Source organism: Vigna unguiculata, chromosome 3, assembly GCF_004118075.2.
Source record: "Vigna unguiculata cultivar IT97K-499-35 chromosome 3, ASM411807v1, whole genome shotgun sequence".
In the NCBI taxonomy this organism is placed as follows: domain Eukaryota; kingdom Viridiplantae; phylum Streptophyta; class Magnoliopsida; order Fabales; family Fabaceae; genus Vigna; species Vigna unguiculata.
Window position 1 is genome coordinate 35,842,278 of NC_040281.1, and position 21,016 is coordinate 35,863,293.

A 21,016-nucleotide genomic window follows, 5' to 3' on the forward strand; every position below is an offset into this window, starting at 1 on the left:
TACGGCCAAGGGGGGGGGGGGCTGCATTCTCATTCATGATGAGAGATGGAGGGTTATTAAAAGGTAAATGAAATTAAATTCGTTTTAATATTTTAAGTAACCTAAAGTACTAGTTTAAAAGGAAAAAGTTGGAGTTTAGGCAAGGTTTTGGAAGGCTGAACTTAGACTTAGAAAAACAGAGGCAAGAGTGAGTGAGAGGGGCTGACGTGAGGGAGTTGAAGGCAGAATTGAGGGAAACCAAGGTTGGCCATTGGTGATCAAGGGAGAGCTTCATCAATTGTGCAAATTTAAGCTAAGGAACCAGGTTAGGGGAGCTGAACCCGCTTCTTTGCATGTTATAATTTATTCTGTGTGCAAGCATGAACTATTGGATGTGTATTTTGGTAAATTCAATGAGTTTTCACGTTTCTGGAAAATTTCCAGAAACCGCCTGGCGGGCTGCTCATAACCGTCAGGCGGCACATGTCCTTTTACTACCTTTTCTAGGTTCCATGAGGAACCGCCTGGCGGTGAATCTCTGTACCGCCAGGCGCTACAAACCTGTAATCCAGTTTCTGGGTTCTAAGATACACTGCCTGGCGGTCATGCACACCCGCCAGGCGACGCGAGTAGAATTGGCTCAATTTTGAGGTTTAGTGTGATCTGGAGTGATTTTGATCGGATGTAAATCAAGGGTTAGTGATTTAGAGATGAAATAAAGTCATAATCGATTGAAAACCAGTACGAGTGATAGGTGAAATTCAATGGAACAGTGATCAAGTATTTAGGGTTGAACTATTGGGGTTCTGATGTCGTGAGTGTGCTGGTGATTGAAATGCTTGGAAAAATTCCTAGGGAATGTGTGTGGACTGCGAGGAATATAATATATAGGTGAGATTGCGCGAGTAGGGATGGAGATTACTCTGGAATGAGAAACAGGGAAAAGTTGGGGCTGCGCAGGTGTGGAGATTCTGGAAAATTACCAAAAGTCTGATGCACCGCCTGGCGGCACGAGACTAGCCGCCCAGCGCCAGTACAGTGACGTGGACGCTTGTGATTATTCTGGTCTAGAAGGGTATTGATAGGATAATTGATGTTTGGTCTCTTAGTAAATTGGAGTGCAGAGATTTTATCACGGTAATGATAATTTCCCTCTTACTATACAAGCGAACTTGAGGAGTTTATAAATTGGTTGAGATAGTGGTAATAGGAAGCTTGGGGAGTATGTTAGGTCACGGGATATTCTAGTATTGTTAGAGTTTTAATAACCTGCGTGTCAGTATGGAATTGGGGAAAATAAGAATGACACCTAATTATGGGTGAGTTTCTTAGCTTGTAATTATGTTAAAGAGAGTTGTAGTAGAGCGGGAGAGTGGTACAGTTTCGTCTAAGTGAACAATACCATGCACTGAGTTAGGAGTATAATGGATTAAGGATGGGTATGAGGGCAAGATGCGAAGGGTAATTGACCAAAATCAGTACTGCATAAGTACTGATACGGCGCCTGGCGACAGAATTAGGTCCGCCAGGCGGTAGAGAGGCAACAGTGGGGTTCTGGAGCAGGAGACGCCTGGCGGCAAGGGGGTTCCGCCAGGCGATGGCGAAGAAATTCGTGGTCTCTGGAACAGCGTTTGCCTGGCGATGGAAACGGTTCCGCCAGGCGGTAGTTGCAGAATTTGTGATTTATGGGGCGCTTGGCGCCTGGCGGTACGTGTCCCCCGCCAGGCGGTCTGGAAGCTGTGGCGCCTAGCGGTACGTGTCCCCCGCTAGGCGATTTAGCTGCTGTAAGCCCTAGTTGTTGGACTTCGCAGGGTGTTCTACAAGGCTTTTGGTAGTGCTTTAGAGGTGAGGTTGCTGGAGTTCCTTGAGTTGTGGCTCGGAACGTATCCCTTGAGTTGTGGCTCGGGATAGGGGTTAAGCACGTGGTATTCCTTGAGTTGTGGCTCGGAATAACATCTCTTGAGTTGTGGCTCGGGATGGCGGATGAACACGAGAAACCCTTGAGTTGTGGCTCGGGTTGGCGAGTGTTGCCGGTATGAGTGTGCTGGTTGTGGCCAGTACGGATGGGTCCAGATAGATTGCCCTTCTCAGTTGTTGGCTGACGAGTTTGGTAGTCTTGGGACGATACGGGCTTTGTTCGTATATGGGAACTCTACCTGGCGTTGCGGTGTATGATCCGTAGCATGTTTTCCCGCACGTGCTCTATCGGTTGTGGCCGATAGGTATGGCAGCAAGTCACCTTGAAGTAATCAGCAGACGAAGTAGAACACGAATAAACGTATTGGAGATCGAATTGAGGGAATAAAAATATAGGGCAATGTGGAAAGTTAATTTAAGTGATGTTATGTGTATGTATACTGCTTTATATATATATGTTTATAGCTTTGTATATATATGTGTTTTATCTGCTAAGCTCACCCTATCTGCGTGTGTGTGGCGATGATCGTGTACGCGGTACACGGGAGCAGATGTTGGTGATGCAGGTGGCTTTGGTGCAGCTTAGTCGCGGAGAGGGGATTGATTTGGGGGAACTTTTACTTGTATTACCTTGTTTTGGAAACATTTGTAAACCCGGATGGGTGACTTAATAACATTGTGGTTTTAATTATGTAATGGACGTTCTAAATTTTATCCGCTCAATTAATAAAGCTTTAAATTTTCCCGCGTTTTGGGAAAATGAGGTATTATTAAATGTGCTGTCTTATTTATTCCATTTATTTATTTATAAATTAGTAATATCCTGACGGGATGTTACATCTAGCCCTAGTCCTAACTGACACGACAAGATATAGGTCACAACCAACTCAACTTGACCTTGGTTCTAAGATGTCTCGACTCGACCATCGACTTGGAATGACTCAACTTTACCCTTCAAATTGAGTCAAGTTGCCTCAACTTTCGACTTTGGCCCAACTCGATCTTTAGCTCGGGTCAACTCAGTTCGATCTTCAGCCCGAACGTAGTTGAACCAATTCTTCGGCCCGAGCAAATTCGTCTTGACCTTCATCCAAGGCTAACTTCAATCGATTGACTTGGGTCGATTCAACACAACCTTCGATTTAGGCCAACTTGACTTGACCTTCAACCTGAGATGACTTAGTTTACCATTCAACTTAGGTTGAAACGACTCAACCTTTCGTCGATCTGACTCGTCTCGATTCTTCAGCCATGACCAACTCATCTTGACTTACAACTCAGGTTAGAATGTCAAAGTGAGTCAACTTGGCTCATATTGGTTGGCTTACCACGGATTGAGCTAAAAAAGGGTTAGCTCATCCCGACATAATTTTTTGTGATCTAGAAATTTTTTAACCTAGCTCGACCCACCACAGGTCAGTGGGTTGGCTCGTTTATGATGTTTTGTTTTTCAAATGTATTTATATAATTATTGTAGTACAATAAAAGTGAATTAACTCAATTCATTTTTTTAGTAGTGGTAGAATCAAATTGTATATCTGATTCTTCAAATATTATTATAAAGAGAGTAGTTGAAAATTAAAGAATCAACATATATAACTTGACAAACAAATAAATTAAACATCTAAACTATTTAAATATTATTGAGTAATATTCTAGTGCTTGAAAAGATCAAATTTTTAACCTACATAATTAGTAGTAAATAATTTTAATAAAAAATGATAAAAATACTAATAAAGTGTTGTTGGTGGTGGTTACAGGTCATCCCACCTTCAACTCAGTTTAAACTCGTTTAACCTGTGGTTTAAGTGAGTAGGGCTCATTTCACTCCACATTAAAAAAAAACTAAAATTTTCCCAACCTAACCCTGTTTGAACCTGTGGTAAGTTGAGTTGGCTCACGGGTTAGAATCAATTTTGACATCTTTAACTCGAGTCAACTAATCTTCACCTTTGATTTGAGCCGACTCAGCTCAATCTTTGATCCAAACTGACTTAGCTCGACCTCTGCCCTAGCAGAAACATCTCAACCTTCAGTCCAAACCAACTTGTCTCGACCTAAGATGTGCCCAACAATTTGACTTGATTCTATGTAGGTCTGACTCGACCTTTTGTGAGCTTGATTCGACGTGGTCAAAAATATAGGCTCGATTCAACTATATCCAATGTGAACTCAATTCAACTTGGCACTATGTGAACTATATCAACTTTGGCTTAATATGGACGTAGTCTAACCTGGATCCAATCCATATGACCTACTTGACATGGGTCCAACCCAATCTTATCTATATTAACTTGGGACTGAGTCACACGGACTAAACCATGGATTGTTAACCCTAACCCATATGAAGCAAAGCCAAGTCTTGTTGATTAGGCCAAATTGACGCATCTATTTATACATTCTTGCATTGTAAAAGGGAAGATGTCTTCTAATGTATAAAAAAAAATATAAGGATTAAATATGTTTTTTGTCCTTCAACTTTGAGTGAAATTTGGAATTAGTCCCCGCTACAAACTTTGAACCAATTTAGTTTCTCAACTTTGTAAATGTGTGGATTTAGACATGTCAAAGTGAGCCAACCCGGCTCACACGGGTTGGCTCACCACGAGCCGGGTTCAAAATGAATGAACCCAACCCGGCTCACTTTTTGGTGAGCCAGAAATTTTGTAACCCGGCTCAACCCACCACGGGTTGGTGGGTTAAGTGGGTTGGCTCACCAACCCACCTAAAAAATTTTTTTTTTTAGTATTCAAATATTTAAATAATTTTTTAAGTAACCCATGAGATGACAATCATAGTAAAATTAAGAACCAATGTTTTGATCATGCTCACCACTAATATATGAAGAATTATTTTCAAGAAAGTATCCATTAGTCTAAAAAAGCATGGCTAATATTACAAATTTTCTGTCATGCTATTCAACAAAATATAAATAAAAAACTATACATTTTCTTCATGCTAATTTAAAAAAAAATCTTTATAAGATGTTTACTTGAGTAATTTACTATAAAGATTATAATTAAACATTAAAGTATCAACATATATATAACTTGACAATCAAATTAATTAAACATTCAAACTATTCAAATATAATTAAGCAACATTCTAGCATTTAAAAATATGAAATTGTGAACAAATATAATAGGAGTAGTAAATAATTATTAAAAAAATTAAAAATTAAAAGAAAATTTAAAAAAAATAAAAAAAATTATAAAAAAATGTTTGTGGGTTAAGTGGGTCAACCCACCTTCAACCCGGCTCGAACCCGTTTAACCCGCGGGTTAAGTGAGCCGGGTTGAATTCAACCCACTTTTGAAAAGGTTGAATTTTTCTCAATCCAACCCGGCTCGAACCCGTGGTGAGCCGGGTTGGCTCACGGGTTGAAACCCATTTTGACATCTTTACGTGGATTTAATCATTTTAATGAAATTTTACTAAGTTTATTTGACGTTTCAAACACATTGCATTATAATATTTTAGTTTGTTTACATCGTTAGATACATGTTCGCTTCATTATTAACTAAGAAACGCGTTTGAAACGTCAAATAAACTTTAAAAAAAAATGTTTCAAAGGACTAAATCCGCACATTTCTAAAGATGAGAGACTAAATTAGTTTGAGGTTTTAAAGAGGGACTAATTCCAATTTTTCACCAGAAGTTGAAGGACAAAAAACGTATTTAACCCAAACTATAATAGCCTTTCAATAGAGAGTAGTAAACAATAAAATTCAAATGGAAAGACAAGAACTCACAAGTAAACATCACGCATTGAATAAAATAAAAGAAATGAAAAAGAAATATACGTTTATTTTAAGGGTTAAATATGTTTTTAGTCTCTAAATTTGAACGTGAAATTTGAAATAATCCCTATTGCAAATTTTGATATATTTTTGTTCTCGAACTTTAAAAGTGAATGAATAAAATTCTTTTAACATGATGATGTTAACTTTTTTATTTATTTTTTAAAAAGTATTACAAGTTGACATTTGAATGGTAACATCTCAAAATGGTATAAACAACTCAAATGTCATCTTAAAATATATTTGACATGTCAACAAAATTTAACACAATTTAACCATTATTTTAAAAATTTCCTTTAAAATTGATTAAAGATTAATTTTATTTTTTTAGATATTTTTATTAAATAAACATGACAATTATTATAAAACTAAAATATACATTTATCTCAATTATCAAAAGAATTCAAACAAAATTACTTATCATTTTAAAGTAGTTTTTCTTTTATTATCCTAAAAATGAAATGTATTAACATTTATTATGCTAAATCAACTTCATCTCAAATATTTTATTGAAAAATCAACTCTCAACTGATTAGATAACATATTTCTAAATTTGAAGTGAAAAATATTTATACTCTAGTTGGCGTGTAAAACCCATTATGATTTTTCGTCATTCTCTTTTTATATGTTATTATACCAATTTTACCCTCTGGAACCTATTTTTCACATAGAATAGAATCTAACAATTTTTTAATCTCAAACTAATCTCAGTCTTTAATCGATAAAGCTTAACTTCCTGAATCCACTGTTATACAGGAAAGTTAAACTTATACACAAAAAACTTTTATCAATTATTTGAATAAATATTTATGATCTTAGACTAATTAAGATTCATCTTTACTCAAAAAACAACACATACAAGCCCTATCCCTAGCCCTAGGCATGTAACCATTTCCTTAAAACCAATTCAATAGAAAAATGCAACATAAACTTACTCAAAAACGATTTCTGATCTCCAATAGTATCTATAAGGTGGACTTTGATTTAAGAAAAGATAATTTAGAATTTTAAAGAGAAAACAGAGGAAAAGTGTTTTTAGTGAGATGGGAATTTTTATGAAATAAAATATAATTAATTAACTATTTGTATGTATAATTTTTTTAATTTAAATAACAAAATATTCATACTTTATCTTCTTTAATCCACTTCCACTCTTAAAGACATAAATTGAGTCATTACAGTTACATCCATCAAATGCCTCTATGATGTGTTTGGATGAGAAGGTTTTGAACAATAAATACTTTGTATAAAGAATTTAAAATACTTTATATATATATATATATATATAATATTTCATTTTGACATTTAAGAGGAGTAATGCTCGAAAATAATTGAAATTTTAAAAGGGCAATTTCTATTTTATCAAACACTGACATACCCATGAAGAGAGATTACATGCCTGGCTTGATTGATGTTCAAGCAAATGTACAAACAAAAACAATTCTTCCACTAAAAGACGGTCATAATCACATCCGAACTATGTATCAATCTTTTCTTACCAACCCCAACTCATATCACAAAGAAAAGAATAGACCAATCAGAAGAATGAAGTTGAGTTTACGTGTAGTAAGAAAATAACCTTGTTCATGTTCCAGCATGTCCAATTCCAATTCCATTGACACTCACCTCATCTTCAGAAGTGCTGAAAAAATTGGCCAATTTTTCTGAAACAGATTGTAGGCCTTTGTCCAATGATTCTTCCCCTCCATCATAATCATCATCTCCTTCAAAGATTAAATAAACCCCACATTTTCTTAACTCCAACCCCTTATCAAAAGGTGGATTTCTCTTGCTCACACAAAATGTGTCAGCATCTTTTAAAAAGGCTACCAACTGATGATAATCATGGAACTTACACAAGTGCATGTGTTCTTCATCTGTCCTAGGCACCCCACAGATGTTTAACACAGTACTAAACAGAGTTCTGTCCCCTTTGAGAATATTTGCTTGAACATCAATCAAGCCTGGCATATCATCTCTCTTCATGTTGGGTATGTCAATGCTATGGTTGATTGAAACAATAACACCAACAAGTACACTCTTTAGCTCAAGATTTTTACGCTTGGAAAAGCTCACTGTTTGTCCAGAAAACCATTCAGGTAATTTGCTTCCTGGCATGCTTAAGTTCTGTAAATTCCTCAGTGCAACCTGTCACATAAATACTCGTTGTTTAGAAGCTATAAGAAGCAACAGGAAATTAATTAGTCCTGATTTTCTCAATTTAATCATATTTTTATCCATTGGTCCAAGGTTGATGAATAGGAAAGGGATGAACAACCTTCGAAAGTCTCTTGCGTATTTGTGAGGAGCATGCAATGCAACCACTTAGGTACAACCTTCTCAAGGACTTCAAGCTTTCAAGACCAGGAATATCCCCCACTTTTACACAGTTTGTGAGATTCAACTCCTGCAGGCTCTCTAAATTTGACATGTCATGGATAGTTTCTATTGAAGAACAGTTTTGAACATTCAGATTAATCAGGCTTGAAGGAAGTGAGGGGAGAGAGTTCAGCTGAGTGCAGTTTGACAGTGAAAGGACCTTGAGGATAGAAAGGCCCTTCAAACTGGAAGGCAGGGTGTGAAAATCATTCCTGTCTAATTTCAAAGTCTCCAATAGTGACAACTTCTCAAATTCATCAGGAATTTTCCCAGATATTTTCCATGCACGGGCATCAAGCTCAGTTAGCAAGGTCAGATTGCAGAAGGAAGATGATAGTATAAAAGGGCCATGGTTCTCTTCAGGTTCTGCAAGAAAGCTACTTTCATCCGTATGTAAATCAGGCCTCTTTGCCATTTTCAATGTTCTCAAGCTTGACAGCATCCCAAAGCTTTCAGGTAAGCTTGACACAGCTGTTTCCTCCATGAAAAAATGATATAGAGATTTCAAATCTCCTATAGAAGCTGGAAGCTTTCTGAGCATTTTGCATTTGTTCAATCTTAAGTTGACAAGATTTTCTAGCCGTCCAGTGGATTCTGGCAATTCCTTGATATTTCCATTGACCGTGTTCAATGTAGTAAGAGATGCTAGGTGGCCAATAGATTCTGGTAAGTATTCAAGATTTTTACAATTCATCAACTTGAGTATCCTCAGTAGCTTCATCTCTCCAATCTCATCTGGCAAATTTGTGATGGCTGTTCCATCTAACTGAAGTTCAACAACTGAGGCCAACCTTTTAACTGAATTTGGCAATTGAGTAAGAAGTTTACAGTTTCCAACTGATAATTCCCTCAGGTAAGATAAAGAACCAACAGTTGTAGGGAGTTCTTTAATTGCAGTTCTATCAACCAGAAGTTCTGTCAATGACATGAGATTCCCTATAGAATCAGGAATTACAGTGAGAGATTCACATCCCATCAAATTGAATGTCTCAAGGTTATCTAACGATCCAACAGACTCAGGTAATTCTTCTAACCCAGAGTGATATAGAGATAATTCTTGCAAAGAACATAGGTGTCCTAGAGAATTAGGTAGCCTTCTCAAATATCGGCAACCTTCTAAAACAAGCTGCTCAAGCTTCGTGAGGCGAAAAATGGACTGGGGCAACTCTGCTATAGCAGTGTCATTAGCTTGAAGTGCTTTCAAGGAATTCAGGATTCCAATGTTTTCTGGCAATGCTTTTAACTTGGAGCAGCCAGAAAGATAAAGACTCTCTAGTTGTTTTAGCCCCGAGACATCAATTGGAAGGTTGACAAGGCTTGAACAACGTGTTAAATTTAAACTACGCAAGGTGCTCAAACTGCCAATTGATTCATGAATCTTAGTTAGATTAATGCAGTTCTCCAAATCAATCTTCTCTAGACATTGACACCCAGATAAATCAGGTATAGCAGTGAGTTGGTTGCAGTAGGAGAGGTTCAAGACCATTAACTTCTGTGGCACCTGCTAAGCATTGTCATGTTAGACCATGTTTATATATATGTATAGTGAAGCAAAAGAAAGGGAAACACATCCTAGAAGAGTTTTGAAAGAATTTTTTTATGTATGTATAATAATAACCAAATTAGATAAATACTACATGAACACTTCAATTTTAGGCAAGTGCTTTTGTAATAAGAATCTTTAAAATAGATTTTTGAAAGAAATGCTTCATTAAGTGGTTTGACATGTCTCAACTCTCTTCTTATCATAAAGGTTTATAAGAATTGCGTAAAGAAAATAAGTGTCAAGAACCTAATCATTATATCAAATTATACCATGTTTATGGTATTCATACTACACAAGATAGCTAAAGCACACCTTGTTGTAACCATTCCATCCCCACAAGGTTTCCATTTTCTTGCTGTTTTTGAGATCAAGGACAGCCAGTTCTCGTGGCCAAGATTTCAAAGGCATGCGTTCTAAAGGACACCCTTGCCATTGTAGCCACTTTAATTCAGATGGAAGAAACTTGCCCTGTAATTTCAGATTGTTGATCTGAAGCTGTCTCAAATTAACCATTGGTTCAAAGGATTTCGCGTGTAGTACAAACTCTTTGTTTTCCTCTGCTTGAGGTTCAAGATGATTCTTAAGGCATTGTTTGATGTAGCAGGATATATTTCTTAAACACGATCTCCATTGAAGCTTCTTCGGAAAAACTGATCCAACCTTTCCCTTATAAAACCTTTCTTCCTCAAAATCAAGCACAATACCTTGAACGCATCTAGTTCCCTGCAATAAAATATAGCAGATTGAAAGATCAGACCTTTAATCAAATTTACGTATTGAAATATTCCAATCTACAAATAACATGCACATCAAACATCATTCATATATTAGTCAAACAAGGACGCGGAGGTATTACACAAAATACACCAAAGGATGCAAATCCCAGTTCCGTAACCCCAAACATCAAATTGACACATTAATAGACAATGTTTTTCGTTTTGGTAGGCCATGAATAGACAATGTGTGTTATATGTATCTCTCACTTTATTATGCTACATGCATCTTTAAAAAATATTCTACAAATTCAAAAGAAACAAATCGTAAAAGTGTTGAACAAAAGATCATATTTTTGAATAATCAAGCAGCATCTCATTACTGAAAAGGCCACTTTGTCTATTTGTATTCATATTTATTTGTCTTGCCCCTTCTCCAGCCACCTTTTGAATAAAGAATGAAAATGATTTTGGACTCTTCTAGTTTAAAGCTTTCTATATTTATGCAAATATTTTAGTACTGTGCCACTTCACGTCATACAAATAGAATATAGTTTATACTCATTAATCAAACAAAGTGGTGTGAGACAAGGTGTAATGCAATACAATAATCATTACCTTGTGACCCTTCAACACAGTCATGATTTGAGCTCGATCCCACAGTCTACTTCGCGCACCAGGATCCACAAAGCTTTCATCCATAACAATTTGCCTTCCCATGTCTCTAATTTGATCATGCATCCACACAGTATTCTCCGGAGTGATTTTCATCAAGCATTTCTGCACCAGTACCGTGATAGCAATCTCACCCCTAAAACCACAACCTCTTAACACATCAATCACACCATCACGCTTCATTTCCATTTGTACAAACAAACAAGCAATATCAAGGAATATACACTTCTCTTCTTCATCTAAAGCATCGTAACTTATCTTCAACACATCCTGAAGATGGTGAGGGCGAATTAGCCTTAGCTTCTTCACAGCATCCTCCCATTCCTCCTCCCTTCTCTTGCCAAACAAAAACGAACCAAACACTTCCAGAGCCAAAGGCATTCTTCCCGTCAGGGATATTATCTCCTCTGACAGACTCAGAAGATTTTCTGGTGGTTCACTTCTTCTCAGTGCATGGTAACTGAATAACTCTCGAGCTTCAGAAGCATACAACTCTCTAACTTCATACGACACATTCACATGATCCTGTGTCAGAACTTTAGTATCCCGTGTTGTGATTATCACACAGCTTCCATCATAAAACCACTCCCTCTTACCAATCAAAGCATCAAGCTGCTTCACTTCATCAACATCATCCAAGACTAGCAAAACTCGATTCTCACCAACTCTCCCTTTGATAGCAGAAACACCAACATTGACATCAGCGATGGAGGGAGACCCTGCTCCAGGAAAAAGGTCTTTAATGATTTTGCTTTGAAGGGAAACCAAACCATCGTGTTTTGATGAAACTTGTCTCACGTTGGAAATGAAGCAACGATGCTCAAAACGGTTAACAAGGGCATTGAAAAGTGCCTTGGCCAGGGTTGTCTTACCAACCCCACCCATCCCATACAACCCCAAAACCTTGACACCGTTGGATTGAACTTGCAAAACCTCCATCACCTTCTCAACACGTTCATCAAGCCCCACTGCAAACTCAGGCACACCCATAGGAGTGTTACTCAACTCTTTCAACACCCTTCGCACCAAACGCCGAATCAGATCATCTTCCTCACTGTCACAAAGAAGTAAATACAGAGCATTCACATGACAAGAAGGAATAAAAAATTAAAAAATAAAAAACACGTTTAAGAATTACATTTTCCTCAAAACTTTTGCGTAATAGCATTTAAAAAGAAAGGGCAAGGCAAGTAAATTGAAAAAGAGAGGAATGCAGACACCTGTGATTAAAAACCCAACCAGCAATTCCACCGACTTTCTTCAAAGCTTCCTTCCACTTTGAAACCGTATTTTTCTCAAACCTTTTTTCATGCGATTCGAAACCCGCTCGGAAGGGACCCGACACGTGCCGGACCTGCGACGGGTCGACCCGGTAGAAAACGGGCAAGAGGAGCCTACCGGTGCCGCAAATCTTGGTGAGTTCCTCAAGACACCAGTGTGAAGAAGCGTAGTTTTGAGATATGATGACAATGAACGCTGCAGAGTCATCAATTCCCTCCATCAGCCCCTTCGCTACCGCTTCCCCACGCTCCAACCCCTCGTCGTCCAGGAACACGCGAACCCCACGCGCCTGCAGACTCTCGTACAGACCTTTCGTGATAGTGCCGCGCGTGTCGGTGCCTCTGAAGCTCAGGAACACGTCCCACCGCAGCCGGAACGCTCCCGGCGTCGCCGATATCATGTCTCTTTCCGGCGACATGTGTGGTATGTTGGTTCCAATCTTACACTTCCTTACTCTGCCCAAAATTATCCATGTTTTGGCGTTGGAACTGCATGTCTCTGGTTTCTTCACTCATAAGGAGATAATGCATACTTTTTCGCTGGCTGTAAGAAAATTATTTATATTTAACAAAACTTATGAAAATATAATTTTTCTTCTACGTACAATAATTGATTTTGTTGGATATACGTAGTTTTAGTGGGGTTGTGAAGTTGAAAAGAAGTTTGTGAAAAGACAGCACTGAGAATTAACTTGTAAGCGGCGTTTGTTTGCTTGTTTTGCTGTTGTAAGCGGTGCAACTTTTTTTCTTCTACTTTAACGCGCGTTCACTGTCAGATGACCCAAATTCAAACGGAAGTTAAGTTCGAGTCTTTTAAGGTGTTATTATAAATTAATTACGGATTGACTTTGTAGTTGCATAATCGTTTTTACATGTTTCTAAGCATTAAATGTGAGTGTTGTGAAGTTTAAGAATGTGGTCCTTCATTGTTGATTGTTATCCAAATAAAGAATGAAATGCGGTGAGAGAGTGAGAGAGATAATGAAGATAAGCATCAAAAACCAAAACCCGTTTAGAAGGAAATGGTCTTTATTGTGGTTCATGATCACCCAAGCTCACTCAAGGAATGTTTCCGACAAGAAAAATGATGGTGAGTGGTGTAGAGTAATCTTAAAAATCATGAGTTTGGTTTAGACTGAATTTAAAGAAGAGTAAATGATAATTTTTTTTCTTCAAAATTGGAATTTCAATTTTTTATTTTTTCATCCGTGAAATCAACATATAATTATAAATTAATGGATTGCTTATGAATTTATTTTAAAATGTCAAGAATTAGACTTCAAAATGTTCAATCTTATAAAATCCATTTATAATATGAATTTTATGTAACAAGATTTCATAAATCCTATAAATCATAATTTTTATTGGGATAAAATTTAATTCATATTCAATCTTATAAAATTAATTTGTAAATTGAAATTTATAATAAATATATATATATATATATATATATTAATAGAAATAAGATATTTTATTTAATATTATTGTAAAAATAGTTTAAATAAATTTATCACACGACAAAGAATAACTAACTAAATAGTTAATAAAGGAAAATCAAGGAAAAGATATAGTTCAATTAAAATTTAACGAACTTTAATTGACAACAAAATGACCATAAAATAGAGCTTGTTATTCAAAGTTTATTCTAGTGAACTCTTTTCTCAATTACTAGTTTTATGCTATACAATTAAACTCATAACTCTTAGTTGAATAAAACTATTAATATAATGTCTTTTATATAAAATTAATTATTATAACTAACTTCAACAAATCTCACATAAACTAGCAGAGAAGCCACATAAATAATACTTTCACAATTGAGCTTAAATGATCAAATACATAGACTCTCTAAATGATGGGCAAAAGAAGTTATAATTTTATGTAGAGTAAACTGTTTGATACCATTAGATGCTTTGAAAATATATGTATCGATAAAGACAAACAAACTAGTCAAGATAGATTTTGTATCATTAGACAATCTTAAACTATCAAACGGTTTAAGAACCTTAGCACAAGATTTTTACTAAGTGAATCTGTACATATATCTTATACATTAAAAACAATTAGAATATTTGGAAAAGTGGCAACAGAAAAATATAAACATGTACAAGAGATGCAAAAGAGTCTTGATGAACACATGTAAAGAGATGTATGTTATTTCTTTTTAGAAGTGTATCAAATTAATCTAAATAAATAAGGAAAGTAAGAGTTGTTTGAACATAGATATTTGGCAAATCCCAATTTTAATCCCAAGTTCAAAACTTATGAAATATATTACCACACTTAGTATTGACGAAAAATAATGTTGTGTCTCCAACAATTGGGCTGATGACGAGGTTCAAGTTTCACCCAAAGCCCACGAAAATGAGAAAAGGGTAACTGATTCTAGGCCTAAGAGAGTGACTAAAAGATCCGAGGATTGGGGATTCTATGTCCATTAGAATGAAAGTCTAACATTTGTTTTGTTAGAAATAGTCTTTTGTCCTTTAGTTAAAGGGGTTTGGGTGCTAATTTTCTCTCGAGGGTTTGTTATATATACGTTTTGGTTGAATGAATGAAGGATATCATAATATCCATTTCAATTTCTTTCTCTTAATATTTCTTAGGAGGTTGGTTCTGCCTTTAACAGAGTCTTTATCTTGCTTTCCCAACAAATAATATATCCATATTGCAAAATCCCATGCAAATATCTCCCTTGGGTTGTAGATCTCTACACCAACAATATAGTGTAATTCTAGGTAGGCTTTTCTCCACTGCTCCTAAAGAAAAAATATATGCAATGCTATTATATCTTTTTTACAAACTCAACTGAACCTTTATGAATAAGTGCAGATTCTCTGTTAGATTTTTTGACATTGTACTATGTTGAGCATTAAAAATATATTATTTTAGTACTTTAAAATTTTTTTTAATATATTTTAAAATTTTATAATTAATGACTATCAATATATTTTGAAAATAGATGAAAATAAAAAAGAGAATCGAAATTCCTTATTATAAGGAGCTTGAACCCATTTAATGATTTATATTTTTTAAGTATAGTCTCACACTAAAATCAGTAATAAATACGATACAATGATGATAATCGTAACACATCTTTTGATAAAGTATGATTATTAATTTAGTTATAATTTAAGAGGTAACTATTTTATACCAAATTTAAAAGAAAATTAAAATACAATATAAAGGTCTCTATATGTGTAACTTACAATTTTTACATAATATATTGTTTTATTTTTCTACTTCATATGCTTAATATTTAATAGAAATGAAGAGTTTTATTTAGAATTTTTTTTTTTTGTACTAATACCTCCTTTACATAGGTGTTGGAAATTAATGGGTTGATATAAATGAGAGGCATATAAAAGTTAATCACTATTGATCCTTCTAGGATGACTGCTTTCATGTCAGAAACAAAGCAAAAGTTAAATATTTGTATTCCATCTAATTCCTAGAAAAAAAACACACACGTAAATTATCTTTACAATTTAATTTATAAGTTTTATTTTATATTTGATTGCAAAATAAACTACAATATATAAAATTAATTTGTTTGTTTTTTAGATAATATTCATTAAACGAAATTAACATTCACTCAGTGAGAAATGTATAAAATGAAAATTTTGTAGACTTTAAGATAAACATCTAAGAATCCCATTTTTCAATTATACTTACTTTAACAAATTTTACAACCTTATTACACTGTATAATTAGTGTATAATCGAAATAAAAATCATAGTCATGCAATCAAAATGTAGCATGTTAACACAATTGCGAGAATCACTTTTATATCATGAGTTGGATCCAATTCAAGAGAAGAGGCCCAAGTTAGTAATTAGCTTTTTGGCATTTTCAGAAAAACTCTTTAGCTTTTCTCATTGCAATTTTCACTAAGTTTTCCTTCATTCACCAAAAACAGCTCTCACTTTTGCTCTCCTTGAAATAGAAGTTGAACTAGGGCTTTTGCGAGATCTTACTTCGAACTAACCAAACGCTCCTCCTCCAAGTAAGTTGAACACTAAAACTCCATGTTTTCCATCTTTCCCATTTTAGTTGCTTTGGTTCTATCTCGAGTCGTCTCTAGGGCCTTTTTCTTGTTATTATGGGCATACTTTTCAGCTCTTTGATATGTTTCTATAGTTGTGGTATTGTTCTTGTTAGAGCTCTCTTCCCGCAAGTTTGTTTTCTAGTTTCGAGGTAAGGGAAGTTAGGGTTTTGCATGTTTTTCAAATATTTTGTTTGTTTTGGTTCTATTACGCGTTCTTAATGCTTGGATGACGCTTGTGATTGTGTGAAAATATATTGTTAGTGTGGATGGCTAGATTTCTATTGTTGCATGTAGGAGCAGGAGAGAAAATGCTATTCTCGCCCAGGCGAGAATCCCCTAGCCTAAGTGAGAGTAGCAGAGAACTCTCCTTTGCCTCTGCGCGAGTTTTCGCTCAAGCGTCACCCAAGCGAGAGCAGTCTCGCCTGAGCGAGAAGGTCTAGCTTAAGCGAGAACTCGCAGTGACGCACAATACCCTCTATTTGAGCTCTCGCCTAGGCAAGAAGAGTCTAGCTTAAGTAAGGGGACCTTGTTGCTTGAGCGAGACCTCTTAGTTGGAGCGAGAATGAGGTAAATTTGTTTTAAACTCTCTGATTTTCACTTGTGGTTGATTGAATTACTCTTAGAGGCATGAACCTGTGACAATGCATGTATAATGAGATATGTTGGATTGAAATTTGTTGTGATTGATATGAAATGATAATGGATGTGTGAGAATATGTATATGGTATGAGTTTGACGTTATTCCATGAGTCTCTTGGAGAGACTTTATGTGGTGTTTGTAGTGTAAGTAATGGAATAAAGATTCAAGCAAGACTACATCCTGACACTCTAATGGATAAGTCAAACTCACATAGAGTAGACTTATTCAAATGGTGAGAGTAGCAGGAGGTCCTAGTCTCTGGCAGGATAATGGCTTAGATGATCATGGACTAATCTTGTGCGTGGTAGGGTGAAATCTATTGGCAATGGCTTAGTAGAGCAGTAGAGGCCACCACAAGTGCAAGCAACCAATGAATCTGATCTCATTACATGTATCCAGATAATTGAGTTAGAGAGTCTTTTAATGTATGTTATTACTAGAGGTGTCAATTTGGCCCCTAGCCCATGGGCCAGCCTTGGCCCACTCTTCATAAAGCCCCCTTTTAGAGGGCCCCCAAATGAGGGGGCCAACAAAAAAAGCCCCAGCCCCAAAGCCCCCTCTCTAGTGGGTTAGGGCTAGGGCTAAGGTGGGTTAGCCCCCAAATAATACTACATTAAGCCAGAGTCAAAGATCAAGTCGAGCGACCCGGACGGACTCGACGATCCGGACGGGCTCGATGACCCGGACGAGCCCAATGACCAGGACGGGAGCAATGACAAGGACGGGCCCAACGACCAAGATGGGCCCGACGACCAGGACGGGCATGACAACCCGGACATGCCCGACAACACAAATGAGTCCGACGACCCAAACGGGCCTAACAACCTAGACAAGCTGGACGAGCCCGATGGGACCGACGACCCGGACGGGCCCAACCACCTGGACGAGCCCAATGATCCTAACGGGCCCGAAGACCCGAACGGCCCAACAACCCGAATGGGCCCGATGATCCAAATAGGCCCAACGAACCAAATGGGCCTGACGACCAGAATGGGCCCGATGACCCGGATGGGCTCGATGACTCGAACGGGCCTGACGACCCATATGGGCACTACGATCCAGATGAGCCCGACGACCCGGACGAACGACGACCTGGACTGGCGCAATGACCTGGACGAGCCCGATGACAAGGACAGGCCCGACGACCTAGACGGGCCCAACGACTCGAACGGGCCCGACGACCCAAACGGGCCCGATGACCCGAACGAGTCTGTCCACCCGAACGGGCCCAATGATCCAGACATGCCTAACGACTCGAACGAGCCCGATGACCCGAACGGGCCCGACGAAATGGACAGGCCTAACCGGGTCGTTGGGTTTGTCTAGATCATCGGGCCTAATAGCGTCATTGGGCCTGTCTAGATCATCGGGTCTGTCCGGGTCGTCAGTCTTGTCCAGGTCGTTGGGCCCGTTCGAGTCGTTTGACCTATTTGGATCATCTGGCACGTATGGTTCGTTGGGCCCATTCAGGTCATTCGGGTCGTCGGACCCGTTCGGATCGTTGGGCCCGTCTGGGTATTTGGGCCCGTCTGGGTTGTTGCGCCCGTTCAGGTCATTGGGCCCGTCAGGGTCATCGGGTCCGTGCATGTCGTCGGGCCTGTCTGTATTGTCGGGTTTGTCTTGGTTATCGGGCCTGTTTGGGTCGTCCGGGTCGTCGGGCCCGTAGGGATCGCTGGGCCCTGTTTGGATCATCGAGCCTGTTCGAGTCATCGTTCTTGTCGAGGTCATTGGGTAGGTTCGGGTCGTTCGACCTATTCGGGTCATCGTGCTTGTCAGATTCTTTAGGCCTGTCCCATAGATAGTAATATATTTTATAAAATAATATATTTTTCATGTGGAAGATGAAAGCCCATGGATTGGCCCTGACCCACAGGGCTTTTGTAGGGGTTTTGGCCCTATGGGCTTCTTTGTTGGGAGCTTTTTTGGCCCTAACCCACATGGGTTAGGGCCAAACCCTGTGGGTTGGGCCAAATTGATACCTCTAGTTATTTCATGTTTTGTGTGTGTACTCAAAGATATGCCTGCATAGAATCTGCTTGCATATATCTGTATACTAAAATTGATTTTTTCACTAGCTTACACTTTCTTTTTGTGACTGTGTTCTGTTTGGTTTTCCTTTTTGCAATGATCACCGATGTCGGTGTGAACAAATGTGGAGACCCCTGGTGACCGTCGTGATGATGGAGATGTTGCGGTGTAGTTTAGTTGTCTTGGATCTTGCTCATTGTGAGCCTTTTTTGAAGAAGAAACTTTACTCTTAATTCCTTGCTCTGAGCAATCCTTTGGTGCAAACTGTTTCTGGTTTCAATTCTGTTTATGGCCTTGTTTAGTGTCTTAGTATTCATTTCTAGTATAATTTGTAATAAGTGTAATGACTAATCCTTTACACTTCACATCTTGTGTTCTACTTTATATTATAATATGTGATGTTTTATTTACTATAATTTGTCTATTAAATGGATGTCTCAAAAACCATTTATCAAATACTTACATCTACATTTAAACACAAATACTTTCAAAATAAATCCATCCATTTCTAATACAAATAAGCTAAACTATAAATTGTCTAACTTCAAACCCAATTTTACTTAATTAATCAACTTACTTGAAAGTAATTGGTTTTGCAAGCCAAAGAAAAATTGTCTTATGTAAGGCTCACTTTTCTGCCCTTAATGTTTAAGGGCCTAGCCTTATTTTTTGGGCCTAAGGCCAACCCATAGGGTGCCCCAAGACCCCCTTACAGCCACTTGTTCCTTTCATTCTGTTTACTTTCGCAAAACAATTCCCTTCATTCACTCTCTTTTTTCCAACAACACTTTGCTAGGGTTTGAACCTCGTTCTTCGTCAAGCTAGTTAAACTCCATTTTTATTCCATGTAAGTTGGTCCTCAACCCATACCTTCTCTTCTCTGGCTTTATTTTCGTGGTTCCAACTAGGGTTCATCTTAGTAACCCCATTTTCGATCTGGTATCAGTATTTCTAGCACACGACTATGCTCTTAGAGTTGTTGTGCTCATCTGTTGGGTGCTCGTGTCTTTTGCTAGCCTCTGTTCAGGTAAGGGAAGCTTTGGGTTTTCATGCTTTTATAAATAATGTGCTTGTTTGGTTCTGTTTGGTGCTTTTGATGATTTGATGTGCTTTGGTGGTGTGAAAATAAGAGCAGGTGGGTCTTGCTGAACTCGCCCAGGCGAGCTAAGTGATCACTCAAAACGAAAAGCTCTCGCTTAAGCAAGGATCTCTCGCCTGAGCAAGAACAACAACAACTCATTCCCCCTCTCTGTTTCGAGGGCTCGCCTAAGTGAAGGCCTCTCGCCTGAGCGAGATGGGCTAACTTGAGCGAGACCTCGACGTGCCCTCTGTGTGCAATCTCGCCTAGGCGAGAACTGGTAGCTTAAGCGAGGGACTCCTCTCGCCTAAGTGAGAGCTTCTTAGCCGAGATTGACAGAGTTGGTTGATTATGTGTATGTTTCTACTGATTGGTTGGATTATTGCATTAAAAGTTTAAGTATGATGCCTTGTATGTTCTATATGATATAATGGGACTGGAATTGATAAGCTTGGTGTGAATAAATTCATGAATCATGGTTAGATATTGGCATGAGATTGTTATGTTTGATAAATTGTGGTTGGTTGGGAGACATGTCTGTGGTATGAGTTTGACGTAATTCCATGAAACTCTTGGTGAGATTTCATGGTGGTGTTGGATGTGATGGACGTAATTCCATGAATCTCGTGGTGAGATTTCATGGTGATGTCGTAGTGTATATAATTAGGTAAGGATTCAAGTAAGAATTGCATCCTAAAACTCTAAAGAGTTAGTTAGTCTCACGTAGAGCGAACTGACTTAAGTGGTGAGAGTAGTAGGAGGCCTTAGTCTTTGGTAGGATAATGACATTAGATGTTTGAAGGTTGAAGGCTAACCTTATGCGTGGTAGGGTGAAACCCATTGGCAATGACTCTGCAAAGTAGTAAAGGCCACCACAAGTGCAAGCATCCGGTGAATCTGACCGATTATATGTATCCGGATAAATTGAGTCTT

At 37.8% G+C, this 21,016-nt stretch overlaps 1 protein-coding gene across 1 annotated transcript; it reads right to left on the reverse strand.

The window, feature by feature from the left end:
• Positions 1-6,987: 6,987 nt before the first annotated feature.
• LOC114178492 (TMV resistance protein N-like) lies at positions 6,988-12,870 on the reverse strand. The gene is made up of 5 exons (XM_028064428.1): positions 12,230-12,870; positions 10,953-12,063; positions 9,934-10,344; positions 7,975-9,576; positions 6,988-7,844 (listed from the first exon to the last, which is right to left on the reverse strand). The coding sequence occupies exons 1-5, from the start codon at positions 12,706-12,708 to the stop codon at positions 7,281-7,283; spliced, it is 4,167 nt and encodes a 1,388-aa protein (XP_027920229.1). The 5' UTR covers positions 12,709-12,870; the 3' UTR covers positions 6,988-7,280.
• Between the last annotated feature and the right edge of the window lie 8,146 nt (positions 12,871-21,016).

What these genes read in the sequence shown, in the direction of transcription:
- LOC114178492 (XM_028064428.1), bottom strand. Translation starts at nt 12,708, where the DNA reads ATGTCGCCGGAAAGAGACATGATATCGGCGACGCCGGGAGCGTTCCGG. An exon ending in GGTTGGGTTTTTAATCACAG is followed by an intron (nt 12,064 to 12,229) that starts GTGTCTGCATTC and finishes TCTTTGTGACAG; the next exon opens with TGAGGAAGATGATCTGATTC. An exon ending in TACGCAAGAGACTTTCGAAG is followed by an intron (nt 7,845 to 7,974) that starts GTTGTTCATCCC and finishes TTTATGTGACAG; the next exon opens with GTTGCACTGAGGAATTTACA.